The sequence below is a fragment of the Varroa destructor genome, unplaced genomic scaffold (genome assembly GCF_002443255.2).
Source record: "Varroa destructor unplaced genomic scaffold, Vdes_3.0 BEIS01000001.1, whole genome shotgun sequence".
Lineage (NCBI taxonomy): Eukaryota > Metazoa > Arthropoda > Arachnida > Mesostigmata > Varroidae > Varroa > Varroa destructor.
In genome coordinates, this window is record NW_019211454.1 from 27,663,960 (window position 1) to 27,682,886 (window position 18,927).

At 40.1% G+C, this 18,927-nt stretch overlaps 2 protein-coding genes across 2 annotated transcripts; both read left to right on the top strand.

Moving 5' to 3' along the window:
- Positions 1 to 7,136: 7,136 nt before the first annotated feature.
- Positions 7,137 to 9,557, top strand: LOC147758465 (lipase member M-like). Its single transcript, XM_086977077.1, has 3 exons — positions 7,137 to 7,613; positions 8,756 to 8,975; positions 9,364 to 9,557. The coding sequence occupies exons 1-3, from the start codon at positions 7,377 to 7,379 to the stop codon at positions 9,531 to 9,533; spliced, it is 627 nt and encodes a 208-aa protein (XP_086833203.1). The 5' UTR covers positions 7,137 to 7,376; the 3' UTR covers positions 9,534 to 9,557.
- Positions 9,558 to 10,218: 661 nt separating this feature from the next.
- Positions 10,219 to 18,510, top strand: LOC111254508 (uncharacterized). The gene is made up of 6 exons (XM_022815422.2): positions 10,219 to 10,278; positions 10,712 to 10,872; positions 12,995 to 13,120; positions 14,174 to 14,284; positions 14,767 to 15,006; positions 17,693 to 18,510. Exons 2-6 carry the CDS (start codon positions 10,714 to 10,716, stop codon positions 17,924 to 17,926), a joined length of 870 nt encoding a protein of 289 aa, XP_022671157.2. The 5' UTR covers positions 10,219 to 10,278; positions 10,712 to 10,713; the 3' UTR covers positions 17,927 to 18,510.
- Positions 18,511 to 18,927: the final 417 nt, after the last annotated feature.

Genomic DNA, 18,927 nt, shown 5'->3' on the forward strand with positions numbered 1-18,927 from the left:
AATCAGAAGCTGTAGTGGTAGCAATAAAGGCAGATGGGAACATCGGGCCGTAGACCGCAGACATGGGTTTGTTGACCAAGGCTAACTAGCCATTAGCATTACGAAATAGATGAGTGACTATGAGCTGGTGCTTCCTATTGCCGAGTCGATTTTCCCCAAATATACGAGCACCTACCACATTAATCCTGCCTCTAACGTCATCCTGTTGCGTCTATCGACCGGCTATTCTTTGATGTGCCTTATCTTCTGGCACTGAGAAAATTGATATGGTTAAAAATTACTCTTGACTCCTTTTGCTTGCTTTTAATTAATAGTTTCACCGTTTTACTAATGTCCACTAAACGGATATAAGAAGTAATCTGCTGTTGAAAGTTGCTCTTATTTTTTTATAACACAGAATTGGATAATGCTCTATTAATCTCACAGCTTTCTATGAGGTCCAGGTGTTCCATATTTTGGTTGTGTATTGTTTATTATTAGAAATCCTGAGTTGCCTACCTGGTAATTTCGCACTTATGAGGTCCACGAAATGTTACATGAAGTTACGAAAAACGACTTTTTCTTAGATCTGTTCTTGAAATTTAACGGTCATAAAAATCATCTATGACAGCGTATCGTGTTTCGATTATCTTCCCAATTAATAATTTTAGCTGATTCGATTAGCTACTCCAATTCGTAAATTGGAATTAAAATAATTATTGCTATATTTCTAAGTGCTTAGAAGAAAGAGCCATATAATAGTTGGGATTATTGTTGACAAAACAAAAATGGCGAAAAGATAAAACGCTTCCCGTAGGTTTCTTTATTACCACGCACTTTAATATTTAGTGTGCAATGGCGATTTAACTAAAAAAAAAAATCCGTTAAAGAACACCTAAAGATTTTAGCTGCTTGTAACCCTTTAGGTGTTCAGACACACTACCCTAAACCTTTTTTAAAAGCCTTTAAAGCCACTGTACGGCGCGCCAAGATCTTAACCAAGTAATTATATGCCTGCAGCAATGGGGCCGCTAAAACGTCAAACAACATCTAATTAATAAGATAACAGTAACATAGATAGTAAAGAAATGGCGGTACCTGAAAACCTTCGACTGTCGATGTCTACAATTGACACGATGCGAGTTTAAACATCAGCTGTTTATTCTTCGTTTAGAAGGAAAGTCTGGCCAGTGGTGACAAGTTAAGCTGCATGTAAGCATTAAATAAAGTCGGTGTCGTAGCGCAACTGAGCTACTCAAGAGGCACATTTCCATAGACCAACCAAAGGTCAGGGGTCTGACCTCCTACTGGGACTAGAAATGATTGTTGGGAAAAATATTTCCCATCACGCGAGCTGCCAACTCTCGACAATGTTTACCGATCCTATTTGGGTTGAAGTATAACCTTGATCGTTGCGGAAACACTAGACGAACACAGATTTTATGGTCTAGAGTTCACCCACGTTCTTAAAAAAAAACTCGTATCGACAGCATAAAAAATAACGAGATTTTTATATTGTTATACCCATAAATGATAATAGTACTTGATACGACCAAGTTAATCATTATCTTTGCGCCAATCTTGGGCTTAGTCGATAAACATTTTTAGTTTAAGTGGTTTAGCCGGACTAGACGATTTTTATTGGCCGGACGTGGCGATAATACTATAATAATATTAATAATAACTATAATGCACTGTTCGTAATTTGTTGCCGCCTTTCACAAAATCAGCAGACAGTATGCAGTGCGGCAGTAAATGTACGACAAACGTAAATTCCACTCAGGGTCGCGTCCGTTCCATAGACGTCCAAAAAGCATCTTTACAGGGAAGACTTTGTATGTTGCATGTCAATATTTTCTATGTCTGCTCAGGGTATTTGGTTGTATATGAACTTAACCTGCTTGCAGCCACCCTATGCCCAGCAGCGTACACGCGTCTATATCACCGACACTACTTTACCGAGTTTTTTTTTCCCATCCTCCTCGTGCCTCTGGATCATTGACAGAACCCACGAGGTCTAACAACAATAAGGTGGGAGTTGGTTACCCCATTGGCTCCATATCTGCAATCTATCTATTTTGTGTGTACATATATGCAAAGAAGAAAAGCAGAAAGGAGTAGCGGAGGTGAAGGATTGTTCACGGAGATTGTAGAACGGGAAGCGGGTAGGCAGCATGGCAAAGCAAAGCAAAGCAAAGCTTTTAGATGCGCTTATTCCTTTGGCGATTCTGTCGCGGAGCTGTCTACGATCCAACAAACTTAGAAGCACGGCCAAACTTAGGCTCGGGCTGAGCCTTAGACGAAGCTGTACACAAAAGCAAATGCAGGCAACAAATTCGGTTTGTTTCCACACGATTTGCGCTCAATGTGCATTCAGCTAGCATACAATTCACCGTTCCGCCGCTGCTACTTCAACGTCAATATGCCCTGCCTTCCTATCCTAGCGCTGTTGTTGCGACTGTTATTATTGTTACATATTGTCGTTGCGCGTCGTCTGCCTTATCTTCATTGTCCCTCTTTCTTTCGCATTCTTTTATGTTCCATAAATGTGCGCAGCCTCTATTATATATATATATATATATATATATATAAGCCCTTAGTTGGTTCTTACGGTCATGCAAAGATAGAAGAGTTTCGCCCGTGGGTCCTTCTTTCCAGTATCCGTTCAGCCCCTCAAAGCTAAATTTCGCGACCGCTTAATCCTGGGTTGGCCCTGTTGAAACCCATTCGATGCGCTCCAAGTCTGGTCGACACCATATGCACTGACATGCTATCATTGCCCTAGATAAAAATAATTCCCAAAAACCGGGCGAACCTCTTATATATCTTGAGGTTATGTATATGTTAAAGCAGGCTGCTGACGAGCATCAATCCTGGAAGAAGTGGAAAGGTAATATTTCGCGTTTCGAATCAGTTGGAATGTTCCAACCAGCTTCAGAGTAAGCTTGTTTAACAGTAAAGCGAGCCGTTGTCGGTAGGTGTCTACAGGGTGTTCTAATTTCGTACATCAGCTGATCCGCTATTTTTGTTACTAAAAAAGCTAATTCTTTTTAAAGCAAAACTAGAAACTCAATATGGAAGAAAACCCGTACGTCGTTTGACCAAAAATCAATATTTTTGCCCTGAAAGAAACGCCAACGGCATGCTAAATCTCTTGGGTTTATTTAAATCAACATACTATCAAATGCGTATGCGTTTGCACAAAAAGCAGAAGTAGCTTCCAGTACCGTTCAGAAAAGAGTAGTGAAAAAAAACAATACAGACCTTATCGCAGTTATTATCGATAAGAAAATCAACCGCAGAAATGATTGTACCTTGCTCACGATACAAAAGAAAGACCCATTGCGAATTTCCAGGCCAGTGATAAGGTTTTTAGTGTGATGTTCAGTAAATGAGAGACGTCATGTATTATTACACTTCTTCCAAAAAAGCAGACGCATTATTAAAAAAAAAAAAGTTTATTTGCTACAAACCGTCGTGCGACTCTATACAGCCAATGTATCTAGAGAATACTTTTACGTTATTTAAAAATATTCGTTTGCCATTGTACAACGCGAATTCGTACTACTATTATATGAAGTCTAATCAAGCGAGAGTTCCGATAGGTACATATCCAGAGCTTCGTTGTAGTTGTATTTCTTGAACTACAAGGTTATCATTTTAGCCTAGGTCGCTGTCTAGAGAATAGGTAAAGCAAGGCCAAGAATTTTCGACCTGAAAACGTTGCCAACGCCCACTCGTGTCTTTATCGAGAAAACGTTAGTACGTTTGCAGAATGGAAAATTTGCAACACGTTTGGATGCGGTATCTAGTCCCTAATCCGCGGAAGAATAGCGCAATTTCACTGTCTTCTATAGAAAGAAGGTAGCAGAGAAATTTCCTCGATTACGGAAGACCTGTCGGTTCATTTGTAACGCGGCATCTCAATGCTGCAATGACTGAAAAGAAAAAAGAGAAGCCGACATAACGAAATGGGCTAGTTGAAAATAAGTCGTACAACCTGGTACTACCGCTAGCTAGTTTATGTTACTCTATTCAGATGAACAATTGGAGTTGACACAAATATTGAAGCAAAGTTTCTTGACACCCCACCGCTGCCAGCAACACTCTGTTTCTCTCGTGTTAATGCTTTCTGCCCATGGGTGCTTTCGTGTACGCGAAAGAAGCTGCCGGAGATAAACTGACGTCGCCCAGCCGTCTCAAGGCAACGGGAAGGCCTGACAAAGAAGAAGGAACAAGAAACGAGTTTTGCCGCCATACATGACGTAGGCACAGCAGCTTCTAAGTCCACGCAGGTCCGTTGTGTACCTCGGCAACTGGCATACCAGGACGCATTGTGTTGCACGGGCTAGTGTCTCCGCACCAGGTCTAGCCAAGTACATCCTACATCCAAGCATGGCATAGCGCCGTTAGCCTCCACAATCTGTCTCACTCGTGCGAGACTTAGAGTGTTCCCCTGCAAGCTCAGCCCGAGGCAATGCAGAGCGTTCTGCAGCAGCGTCTATAAAGTTTCACAAGCCAAGGGGATGAAAGGGGTCAAGCTAGGTTGGGGTTTCACCGTCACTATCTTTGGCTGAAGGCGTATGTGTGTGTGGGCGCTATTTTCTCCGTCTCACTCTCACCCATCTTCTAGCGATCTCTTCGCTAGGTTTTCACTATCTCTTATAAGGAGAAGCGACGGCCACTTTCATAGGGAAGGTGGTCTATACATTCACGTTTGTGAGCGACTGTCTTCCCTAAGAGGTGCATGTATATCCTCTATGTCAGTAGTGTGCTGTAGCCTCAGGCATCAGTCACTCCTTCGTTGCGTCGAGTCGACGCAGCGTTTTCGGAGTAAAGCACGCCCGTGCGCCTCCGCCATCCTTCGCTCCTGCATGGACAGGTTTTTCCCTCTTGTTCATTTTGTTTCGCTACAAACGACGGAGAGAGCAAGGTACTTCACGTGGCTACCAACTCGGAAGGGTTTGTCCCGTGTGCGATTGATTAAAATGAAGGTGATCTTCTGATCCCTGTATCAGTGGTATTACTAATCCGTCAGACAGAGGCCAGTAGCTTTCTGGTCTTTCAGATGCTTTCTTCAGGAGACCTAATCTCACATGATTCTGCCCGTTAAAACCAGTTTGACGAGTTAATTAATAGGTTTTGAAATTCACCAATACTATTCCAATCATTATTCAAGTGGATAGATGTTACTAAATCCAATAAACACCTATTATTCAACTTGTGCCTGTGATATCTCTAGGAAACAAAATGCTCCTGTTTTCTAGAGTTATGAGCTTTTACTGGACGAAATTTCAAAAACACCCACTGTCTTACATATAGAACAAAAGACCTGCACCCGGTCATTGAACTGGGTACCAAGAGGTCTATCTCCTCGAATAATCTTAATATATTTTGCGCATTTGAGAACATAAAATAACCTTCACCGACTCCAGTCGATACCTTGTAATGGCAGTCATTTTAATAACGCCCTTGTTATCGTTGACACAAAACGGCATTAAATAAAAAAACAAAAAGTTCAAACGCGGCACAGGCAAGGTACGGTATTCATCATCTATCGTAGCTACATAGAGATGTTGCATTTTAGGGAAGCGGCAACGTAACAAATCATTTACTCATATACTACTTGTTCACAGTGAAAGATTGATCACGTAGATTTCGCAGTGAAAAATTGCTTCATTAACAACTACACTCATACAATCTTGTGATATCTTTTGCCCTGGTCAACTATTGAGCAGTAAACGCTTTATTATGACAATTATACCTAAATTCCACTACTATTTTGTGTTCGTCTGATTTTCAGATGACCGCTTCCGCTACGACACAATCGTATTCTCCTCGAACAGTGAGCAGATAGCGCAATGAATGGCGGAAAGCCCGTTTCCTACTTGTTTTGCCATCGTAGTGGATGCCGCTAGGGCAATCGTGCAAAAAGTTCCCAGCAATCTTCTCGTGTTACAGCGTTCGGCCTGCGATATCTGCCCAGCTAGTCAGTGTTGTTCGCAAACTAACCATTTTCTTAGTGGAACTCGATACCCGGCTTCGTGTCTCTCATTCAGTCATCGCACAGCCCTCAGTTAAAATCATGAGGCCAGCAAGAGGGTAAGAGCGAACCACTCGAAGGTTGCATGGGCCTCATAAAATCGCCAGAGAACAGTACACTAAAATAAAATAAAATCTAAAAACACTTCCCTTTCTCATGACCACGACCCCAAGTTGTGAGTCCGGTTCAGTTTTATATGTATATTTATAGGTCTGGTTAAAGACATTGTGCACCGCATTAATTATTATATTTATAATAATAATTGTTATTATATTAACCGTACACATACATAAATCAGAAGAGACATCTCAGTCCGTAATCTTTCGCTGAAAAATGCTAAAACTGAAAAAAACCGCCGCTCGAATATCTACCGAAAGTGGTTCATTCTTTAGCAGTATTCAGATAGAATTATTATCTTGGTTATTCAGCTCTTCTATATAGTTATGTTAATTAATATCACTTCAGTTGTTGTTTTAACTAACTAGGCTAGCGTTTGCCTTTAGTAAATGCCCTTCCATACTTCCTTCAATCAATGCAATGTAATCCTTATTCCACAATCTATAATTGTTTTGCTTTATATTATTAGTAAATCCCTATATATAAATACGTGTGCGTGCAAACTAATGTATTGTGTTTTAGTCACTTTAGATAAGCATGTTCTAAAGCCCCATCACTACATTGATCTGAAACTTGCTTTACTTCGGTAAGAATGCCAACAACGACATAATTGGTTCTAGTTACCATGTGCTAATTGCGCTACGATAGGAACCTGAACCACGCTACCATAGAATTTCGTGTTGGCATCTGTCTATTGCAATCATCGACCCAGACCCACAGAAACGGAAAACATTCCCAAAATATGCCACATTATTGTGTCCACTAATGGCAAAACAGGTACAGACAGAGGCTCAGTTCCGCATATCTGACATCGCAGATACGCGACCTTGCTGACCTTTAAATTAATGGACTTTAGGATGAGCTATCTATATCTGTCTATCAGACTCCCCACTTCGCCCTGGCTTTCTGCACATGATCTGAATGGCCTGTAGAAAAGCTCCGCAAGCCGCACACACCTCACGCGGTGACGACCCCGGATATAAATCCGGACTGCGGCGTGAAACTCACGTTCGCATACCGGTTCGTGGTGAACTGGCCGCTTCTCGGATGAAACAAGTTAGGACCCATTAGTATAGTCATTGGTCTGATTTGAACTCATTTGGCCTACGACCTAGCTCTGCACCAAGCCTTATTGACAATCCAAATTCAGTGACCGGCATCTCGAAGCAAAAGCAGATAGAACTCCCTTAGTAATATTGAGTCGTGCCAAGTTTTCATTGTTAGTCCAAGTATAACTATGTGTTCCAGACTAAAGCTAGCGTTCGTGATTGTGTGTTATAAAACGGCATATTCATTGGCGTTAACGTCGTCTTTCGTGACTAATGAGACAATGAAGATTTCAAGCAATAATTTGCTACAAACTGAAACTGATGGTGTTGATCCCGAGAAGCGATTTAATGGAAAACCATTGACGAGTATATTTTCGTCAGGACATAATCTTCGCAATCTTGACCCTGACTTCCATAAGTCTATAGTAAGTTTTGAGTCACTTGTTATTATCTATGCTTGATGTGATAACTGGTACTCTAGAGAACGCATACTATCGTACTTCGAAAAGTTATGCAGTCGTAGTACCTGAAGAAACCTCACAGCTGTTAAAAGTCAAATAAATATGCATTCAGGAATATGCTTCGCTAACTTAGCTTCGCCAACTTAACTAAATTATAGCAATAGTTGTTGTTTAGCTTATTTTTCGTAAAATTTTATATTCGAAAATATGTTAGTTTTATGTTAAAAGGTTCAACTTTCTTCCAGTATCTGTTATTTGTTATTGAACTGGTTTGAAATTGAGCGCTCAAACTGATCAAATTGTTTGAATAGAAAATTTAATGAAACAAATAAAAAAAAAAAAGGATGAATCAGTTTATAGTGCCTGTGAGGGTAGTAAGTTCGAGCTACGGTACCATATGTGCCAATAGGGACGTTCATTATAATATCTCTATTGTTTGCACTTATAATATACGACATCGAAAGGGTATTGCTTTTATAATAAATTACAAGGTAAGCGTACAATTCAAATTTTTCTGCATTTACAGATTAATTATCGCTGGTAATTATCAACACACGTTTTTGGCATTATCTTATCACTTATACCATATACGTGGTATAGGTGATAAAAAAAACCAGTTAATTGCGTATTAAGTAAGAAATATATAACTACTTGGTAATTGCAACATCACATATCCGTTAAACAAGTTTGCGCTATTTGACAATTTTTCAATGGATAAGGAATAGGCAAAAGAAAACCTAAGCTTGATAATATTCATATGATATGTATAACTGTTTATGATAAAGTTATGGATATTTTCTGGATGCTCGGCTAAAAGACATTTTCAAAGAACCCTCGTGGCCAGCAAATATGCTCTGCCTAATAAGCAGGGTTGTTATCACAGTAATACGCTATCTTATTTACCTCTTTCTCATAATTGCTCTATGTTTAATGTCAATACAGCCGAAATTGTCACATTTCAGCTCACTTCCTGTAATGGAAGCTCTTATAATGTCTATGCATACGTACTGTTTTAAAATATATGTGTTTAAGTTTTGTAAAAATTGGCGCCAAGGTCGGATGAGCTTTCCTTTTCAAAATAACTTGCTTTGCTGCCTATTCTGTAGGAGTACCTTGTTACGTCAAAAGGCTATCCCTTTGAAAAACACTATGTCACCACCGAAGATGGATACATCATTACAATGCATCGCATTCCTCACGGGAGGCTTACCGAACAGAAGAAAGGGTCGCTTCCTCCAAAACCCAACCGAAGAGTTGCATTATTGGGCGCGCCGCTGTTAACTGAAAGTACTATCTGGGTCATGGACTTCCCCAACAACTCCTTCGGTATATAATATAGCTTACGGACCTTACGGACCAGTATCTCTCAATTCAACACTACTTATCCTTGACATATAATTTATTGCCTATTAATTAATGCTATGCAGCGTTTTACTGTTACCCACCTAAAGCTTACTAAGTATGACACAATGTTTTAGAATAAGGAATTCATTTAAAACAAATATCTATAAATATAAAAATATATTTAAAAGAGTAGGATGTTGTTCCTAGGAAGCCTTTGAAACCAAACGGAGACCGTTTCATTTGGCCTGCTAGGCAATTCTTCACAATGGATTGCGTTAACTCTCGTAGTCTGAAACAACAGCGTAATGAACTGTATTATATCTATGTGAGATATTATTCGTCAGTGTTGACACTGTCGTAACACTTTCAGGCTTCATCTTGGCGGATCGTGGTTACGATGTTTGGCTGACAAACGTAAGGGGATCTTCTTTTGGAAAACATCACACGAACCTCAGTGTTTACGATATCAAATTTTGGCAATATACTTTCATTGACATAGGAGCCAAGGCAAGTACACTCGATAATCTGAAATACTTCTAATACTAAAAGCATGCTTAGATATCATTTTTTTCGTAAATTAATTAATTCACAGTGTTTTAGTGATCTAGGCACACGCTCGCACAAAATCTCATAGTAAATATTAGGTAGTGATGAAAAAAAAAATGGAAAACATTACATAGAACGACAATTAGTCCAACCAAAAATTTATATACATAAATAAGAAATAATAATATAAAAAATTAAATAAAGTTTATATATATATATATATATGGTGAACTACTTCAGTTATAGGAATATAAGTGGACCCTAAATAGGTAGGATATTGTCAAAACTTTATACAGAAATAGCAGTAATTGAACATCATAAGTATACCTGGTTGACACCGTTTCCGGTGGTTCCTGTAAATAAAGGCTTTCAATGCAATTGTTCGAGAGATGTCTATTGTATTGTAGAAGAGCGACCAGCTAAATTGAAGTTCGGCACCCTCGATATGCTTTATGTTACACAAAAATGACCCCTGTACCGTAAGCGCTCCTATGTTCCTGTATGAATGGAGGACTTCATATGGGTGTACGCTGAGGGCGGACGAGTGGTCGAGGCAACAGAGGTCTGCAATTAGGCTATAGCTTTTTGCACTGCCTGTTATGCGAAAACGATACTATACTTTCTATTAATGTTATTTAGTATAACATTGTCAGGAAAAATATCATTCTATTACAGGATTTATCTGCGCAAATTGATTATGCCCTAAAAGTCACTGGACGTGAACAGGTGTACTACGCTGGTAAGAAAACTTAAACTTCACAATTTTCCTCTATTTGCAGCTGTAGTTGCGGGCATTAAAGCCGATTTTCTAGCTTGATACCGTACAAACATATCTGTTGGGGCCAGTGGCTTTGGGGCTTAGCTGTCCCAACAAGCAGGATTTAATTTTCGGAAAAATTCATGATAACAGCTTGTTAGAAAACAGTTGATTAGAAGCACAAGCTAACATTAACTCTTAAGATCTACTAGATTATTATTAAGTTACTATTATAACTCACATAATATTGGTATTTATATTATTTTTAGCACTGTCGAGGCAACATTCGTTTGCATCGTTACCAAAAAATTGTTACCAAAGAAAAAATAATGCACCAAGCGTATCATGCACCCATATATTCTGGAAGACCATAAATATATATATATATATATATATATGATATTTGTTATTTCAGGCATGTCACAAGGCGGCGCTTCGTTGTATGCTCTGCTCGCTAAAAGACCTGAATATAACAGAAAGCTTCGCGCAATGGCCGGGCTTGGAACGTTCAGACGCTCGTGTCACATAAACATTTGGTGGCTAAATTCTGCCTCAACGCTGGAAAACTATTTGGGGGTACGTACGTAAACGAATTCTATTCTAGATAAATATAGAGAATATTCGAAAGGACACCATATAATATAGTCGCACGAGTAAGCGCATAAGATCCAGTGACTACTCATCAATGAAAATGAAAAATTTCCAGCGCAGCGTAATACAAAGGCAGATTTTTTTATCGAGCCGTGTTCGATCTCCGAAACGACACTAACTGGCTGAAGCAAAACCAGTAGCTTTATTCGTATAGCATATATATAGCCCGTTTTGGGCGTACGTATAACATTGCAATTCGAAAATTTCACTTATTACACGTTCTAACAGTTATTTGCCTGCCTGCTTGGAAAAGGGGGCAATACATGGATGATCAAAGGCTTTTGGCTGGCGGTAGAAACCACGATAAAGATAAGAATACACTGATTTATCTGGAATAATTCGAAAGGTGACCTCCAAACGTTGCGTTCTTCCTGGGGTATTACTCGCGATTTCTTGGAAATTCAAAATGGAAAAATTCGAAACCAAGCATATCAGAGTTCTTCAATTTGAACGACCTCATTTGTTAATGTTTAATCAAAGTTAATTAGTATGTTGCTAGATAAATATGATATAACATAACCATGATAGTAGAATGATTTGACTTATCTACGCGGCAAATCAAAGGAGCGATAGCCTAAAAGATGTAGGCATTGTTCCGTAAACATTTCATGATTGCTATCTGTTCGATAATGCGGAATTTACGTGTCAGCTCATTTTTGGACAGATTCGTATGTCACTGGTATCGGCAGAATGAACCCTCGTATCGCCGGCATCGGCAAGCCTTTTTCAGGTCGTGGTAGCCACAAGTCAGACAGATGACAACTATGAGACTCGTGGACCCCGTGGCTAGCTACAACCTGCCGGCGTGTCCTGTCGTCGTTTTAGGAAAAATTCGTCACAAACCCCTTTCGGTAGAAGTTTGGGTGCATTTTACTCGTACTCTTAAATATTTGGAACCGTCTCCTGAGCTGTTTAACCAATGGTGGCGCGTCAGCGAGCAGATAGATAAGCCTATTCTTTGCTGAAGTGCGGAATCCAGGGATGTGTTTTAGAAAAGCTGGTTTTACGCGATTGGCCTCGAGGTGTTTCCACCTTGATAATATTCGGCGCGATGTACAGAGTACTTTGACGCCGAAAGGGGTCAGCGCTGTTTTAAATGAATGCTCGTTTTCCGAATGACCGCCTACGGTGTTTCAACATTATTCCTAAGTATGTAAAGGAATTGATATCGTAAACCACCTACCCGCTATGCCAAAGCATGTCCCTTTCAGCAAATGTGCCTCCGCGACAGGCCTTCATTGCTTCCATGTTGTGCAATTTGACTCTTAGACCTGGTTCTTCAACAAGTTTCTCGAGGGTAGCTAATGCTTGCTACAGATGGTGTCAGCTTCATCTATCTGAAAGAAGCTTTACTTGCGAATAGTGCTTTTCAATTTCTCCCGATAAATCACTGATCGTTACGAAGAACAAAAGCGGACGAAGATTGTCACCTTGCGGTTTGCTTGGCAGAATTCAACTGGATGACATTTTCATTTTCAATAATTTCGTTTTCTTGCAGTATTGCCCTCAGCAGCTGCACAACACTGTCAAGCACTGCAGGACAAGCTATACTGTGGAGGGCAGTATTTGTTAAAGCGATGTCAAATGCTGGCTAAAGGCCCACGAAGACCACAAATAGGCATTGACAGCGGCTGGGTAGGGCTTGCCCGAGGTTTTTCAAAGGAATGGCACATGCTGTATATGTGGGGTGTTACAACTAAAAGCGTACCGTTCCTCAGGGATCATACCGACGAGCTCGAAGTACTGCGATAACCGATGAAAGAGCAGTTGGGATAGTAACTTATAACAACAACTCTTCTTTGGGATGCCTTGCCAATCGGATGGTCCTTTGGGATGGCCTTTTTCTTTGGCTGTCGCCGAGGGCTTCTCGCCACTTCATTGGGACGCGGCCAATAGATGTTAAGATAAGGTATCAAGATAACTGTTAGGAGGCAATAATAATATTTGTAAAGGCTACTAGTAATAGCAAAGTAATTAACATAGTTAAACAGAATATTTAATTCATACAAGTAGTAATACCAGTAGTATATTGCATGCATTTACGCAGCGCCTGTCAATAATCGAAGTCATGCCGAAGATATCTATGCTCGATCGGGCCTGTGACATAGCAGACAAGCTGTGCCTATGGTACACAAGGACCTTCCTGTACACCGATATCAAATATCTCAATACGGTAAGTTAACAAAGGAGATCATTCGACACAAGGACCACAACGTTATACAATACAGTGTACACATAAAACCATTATTTCGTTAGAAAGTACCGGTAGAACGGTTCTTCCTAACTTGTGGGTAATGCACTTATGACAGCGTTTGAGTTTCCGGCATATACTTTAATAACGGCCCTTGAATAAAGGTTAAGGAAATGCAATAAAGAAATCTTTACAGTTTTTCCTTTACACATTAAAGAAAAATACACATTTTAACGAACTGTTTGCATGCGCTAAGGGTGTCTTTCCTGATGGTCATGTACACTCAATATGAGCGTTGCGGATACGTTCACCGTAATCATTTGGGACTTAAGTCATTCGTTAGTAATATTTTGAGTATTCCTTAGTTAACCTGCAAACAGAAAGAAACTATGCGTCAATCATTTAGGTTAGTCTCAATTTTAGTAGTAGATCCAATGAATAGGTGATTTCTCCTTGGGGCTTCCAGGTGGGTAGCCCAGCATTGGTCGAGTTGTTGTTAAAAGGCACACTCGGGCGCATTTTGTAGCACAAAACTGGTCTGACGTTCGCTTCTTTCGCGCCCCCATCAAGATATAATATTTTATTGCGCCGATGTGCATAATTGGGCCAATCAACTAGACGCAAAGTCTGCTAAGTCTGCATTCTGATTTTATTCAAATCACTCGAAAATTAGCGCACTACAACTACTGTTAAATCATAGTCGGGCTGTATAAAACGTCTTCCGAGGACACTGCCAGCGTTTTTGTCAAATCGTCAATCAAAACAATGACAGGTTCCACTATTATCTAGGCCAGTAGCAAGAAGAAAGGGAAACGCGTTGTTCTCTTTCAATACTGTCAACTGCTTTATGAGCCAAGCCAAGTGAAATCTTCTTCGTAGCCAGATCGTGTCTTCATAATCAGGACACTTTCTATTTCAGTGTAGCACCTCTGTGCATGCAGCCTCATCATGAAATGTCCTGCCTTAGCACATTCCTTCAAAAAATTAGATAGAATAGCGTACGATTTATTTGCTTTTGCGCTAATTGGATTACAGACACGCTTCCCTGTGTACATGAATCACTTTCCATCTGGTACGTCGAAAATGAATCTTCTCTACTATTCACAGATTATGCAGGAAGACCAGTGTACAACGCATTGGAATGAGGTATGCGCTTTTTCAGCTGCCTTGCCCATTCTGGACATTGTAAAAATGAATTTAGTCTGAACAATTGTAAGCGAAGGGGGCAAAAATGCTTATGCTAGTTTGATGGTATGAAGTAGAAATCTGTACTTTGTTCTTCATAGCTGTACAAAGTTTCGATCGTAACACACCCATTTCTGTCGAAAAATGTCCCACAAACAAAGGCGAAGAATTTCGAAAATCCCCGCGAATCTGATGCTATTTTATATATATATATATATATATAAATATGATGAGGGCTAATTTACGAAACTGAGTAAGCTATCCTTCAAGCATTCCAATATCACCTGACAACTATATAGACAGCGATATAATTGATCCAACTGATACAGATAAACAACTCCAGCAAATAAGATGTGTGCGCGACTTGACGGCTGGGACAAGATATAAGTTGCTCTAGAGAAGTAACGATATGAATTTGCTAATCCATCCTACAATGTAAACAGGTTCGAGAGTATGACTTTGATCGAGCGACAGTTACCGGTAGATGGACACGCGCTCGTTACAACAGCGTAGTCCATAGGCCACCAACGACGGTGCCTGATACGATTAGCAGTGTTGTTAAACCTCGCGGTCGAGGAAGTGGACGCTTCTTGTGGGGGGTATTTGGCGACGCGAAAAAACTCAACCCCGAGATGTACAATGGCCAAACAGAACCTCCAATCCTGGATCCACAAAATATCCATGTAAGATAACCTAACAGGCATTTTCATTTCTATTCTACTATTTGTATACCTCCAATTTTTTTTTTTTTTTATCACTATTATTCGTACTTTTAGTGTTAATTACCGAAGTTGTTTCATTCCTGTATCAACACTCCCACAAATGAAAGTGTTCCTACCTGCAAGCCTATGCAAAGGTTACTCCCAGTTGTGTCATATGTTTTCTATAAAGCTTTTCATTACATAAGATTTTTTCAAGTGCATATCAAGTTCTTACAAATGGCTATAATATATAGCAGCATTATGGATCAGGGCTAGCGAAATGAAAAAAGTAGTATTATATCAACTAAATATAAACTACGCATATCAAGTGGAACTTCACGTAAGTGCAATTTAATCTATCTGGGAATGCAGCTATGTGCCGTACTTATCGATTCATCCGCTTAGCAAAGAAAAGTCTTGGGATTATACGCAAACTTGCCTCGGTAGGTTTCCCGTGAAATGTCGGCGGCGTTCAAACAGTTTTCCGCTTGAGTAAACAATGTTAAAGCATTAGAGAAGGGCAGAGTTATGAGTGGATAGGTAGTTTGATACTTTGTTTCAGAAACTTATAGACACGCGTATCAAATATGATAGACGAATACAAAATTCCCAACTGGCTATGTTATCATGTAGTTACACCGGCTGGTTCGACCCTTTAGTTAGGGTCGCTGCGTGCTAAACCAATTGGAGTAATTATGTATAAATGCGTAAATGGATAGCTTTGCCACGCATAGCATTTAGGCGCTAAATTTAAAATATGTGGCTGGTGGACGTCTTCAGCCGGAGAAGTCCATCCACAGAATTTTTTGCGACGCTCTAAGTCGTACTGGCCTAGCACCTATCGTAAGCGCTAACGGACGGCAATGCAGTGACCTCATTCAAAAGCTCTTGCTTAGACAAGAATGAGCTGTCCAATGATTGACTAAGCTCCGAAGACTGAGTCGCGATACGCAGTGACTTCACGATAAACGGTTGAAATTATGATGAATTCAGCTGTGACGTTGCTAGCTAGTTCGAGAGCGCGTCTTTAAAAAACGAACTCAGCTTCAAATCAATTGTGCATATAATTATTGATTAAACACATATAGCAGCATCGAAAATGCGCTGGCTGTTGATTATAACTTAGTAACCCCTTCCGGGCCACTTAACAGCTAACGAGTTAAATTTGATAATGACTATTTTGTATTTACTGGTCAACTGGGATGACCGCGAATGAGTTCGTCGGTAATTGGACGTTTTTTGCTGTTTTCCCGAATAGAACGTCCAAACGTTAAATGCAAATTGAAAAATAGAAGTCGCATCCATACATGGTTCAAGAAGGTATACATTCTGTAGCTTTTCAGAATGAACACCGTTTCTGACTAATACGGCCATTATGCCTACACAACACAACAGGATATGGCTCGGTTTCTTTACGTCCCTGCGTCGTGGTGTGGCGGTTTATGGGAGATGTACTAGCGAGATGTATTATGGGTGAGCGGGTGGGCTTCCTCGTATGGACCACGTTTGCCCGACCTGCCCGACCTAATATGACGCACGGTGACGCACGTAAGAACCTCCATAAATCACATCTAACCTCGAAGAGACTGATGGCGGTGGGGAACGACCGCCGTTACCCCCGCCGCTGCGGTTGATGTAAAGGAAAGTGAGAAAGATAGGGAGAGTGGAATAGCTATTGGAGTACCATTTATTCAGAAATACTTATGCATCATATCGACACAGACTAGTGGGGCCTATATAAACCAGACTATACGAACCTCATATATGCGTGTTTCCTCGAGAAGCACTGCACCCATTGTATAACAGTAGCTTTGTCGTTTCGCTACATAAAACGTAACGACTACAACTGTGTGTAATATTTTTTTATTCGTATGACGCCTTGTTGTTGTCGACTTACCGTAGCTGTCTACGACATCGTATAGTTGCCAAACCGCCCACGGGTCGTGGTTCCGCTTATTACGACCTCTTATGCTGTAACTCGACGTGGCTTTTTGTTTTATCGTGTGCAATTATGGGCAGATACCGCTCTACCTAGTCACGCGGAGTACTCTGATACGTTACCTGTGCAAATATTGTACGCAACCTGCGCTTGAAAAAAATTAGGGGTCGCTTGTTTTAGGAGATATATGTAATTAAGTGAAGAAAGCTCGAATTATATTTAATATATAAAAATATACTTTCTACTGCTGTTCGGTTGACAGAGCTAAGATTACATGTTATTAACTTGTCAAAGACAACAGAATATTTCAATGAGTTATATAAGGAATAGTAGTTATATGTACTGCCCGCACATACGCGCCCATGTTGCAGACGATAAACTACTTTACTTGTATCTAATTAAATGGCTGAAGGTACCTTGCCTTAATATACCTGTGGCAATCTATATCAGCGACTGACTCACCTAATCAAAGATGCACACAGACGAACATGGAATTGGCCTGCGTTTTCGACTTCTGACAATCGAGCAAGCCTCCCTTGTCGCCCGTGACATTTTCAACAACCAGATCCCGTTTGATGTGATCGTACAGGTAGACACATACGTGAGAGTATAACAAATACGTGTTGTCGCCCTTTTGAGATATTTCTTATAACACACAAGACTTATTTTGTTAGCTGCGTGTTCGATAATAATGTGTAATGTTAATGTTGCATTGTTACATCGAAACAGGTGCCGATCAAACTCTACTGGAGTGAAGGTGATCGATATGCCCCGCCTGCAGAACAGACGCTGCTCAAACGAGAGCTCAGAAGCATCGTAGCCGAGTACCGCATCACCGATCCAGCGTGGGGCCATTATTCATTTAGTAGCTCGCCGTACAATGCATCCGTGTTTATTGACGTAGCAGATTTTTTCGATGACTGTAGTCGTGGGGCAGAGTATTGTACGTTTCGACCATTCTAAAACACTCACGTAACGAATGGCAGCATAAATTAGTTAGAGCACAAGGCCACTCATTAGAAATTTACTGTTTGTAGTTATTTCATTTTTTTTTGGCAGATATCTTCAGACGTTTTTCGCCTCATCACACTAATGTGAAACATTGCCCTCGATGAACCCGTTTCTGGTATGCAACTAAAGCCGTAGTTAAAATTAAATTTAAATCATTTCCTTTAACTAGAATTCATCAGTCCAAGAGACTCCTGCTTCCACTAAGATCAGCGCCTTACTTCAGTCATTACTAATTCAAGCTAGTAGTTACCAGTGCCAGTAGACTATGTTATCCACTAGTATTCTTTATTAAATAACGAAGATGTACTATTCGTTCAGATTTTCTTATATTCTTTCTCAGATAATTGAAAAATTTAATGGGGTACATGTACAGCCTATGCAGCTGCCTTACGCACACATATCTATTCACGGTCATGATCGTTCACAAGTAAAAGACCTATACTACTTGCTCCTATGTAAACATTCGCCAGTTTAGATATCTAATATGCCAGTATGCGTTCATTTTGTACGCGTATTAAAAGAATTAATATTCCTTATATGGGCCTATTCTTTTTATTATTATAATTATAGTTTGTAAAGTCGAAAACGGAATCAGCAGTAAATCCTTCATGGTTGGCGCAAGCCATCTCTGCAGAGTCAGCGCGAAGATACAACGCATGAATCATTGCCCAATAGAAAAAGTTCAACAGTAGCTCCTTTACAGCTCAATAGAATCCCTATCCTTCGGAAACTACAATGGATCCTTGTTATCTTCAATTCTATGTCATAGTACAGAAAGCCCTTAAAGGATTCCTAAAGAAATAAAATACAATTGCGTTTTGATTGAGACTGAGAAATTATATATCTCAAAGGTAAAAGTTGCATATCACATACAGTATCATACTCAGCGATTAAGACCACTCTCTGAGTAATACCAAGAATGGGTATCCTATCGGCTTGAAAAAGAGCTAAAC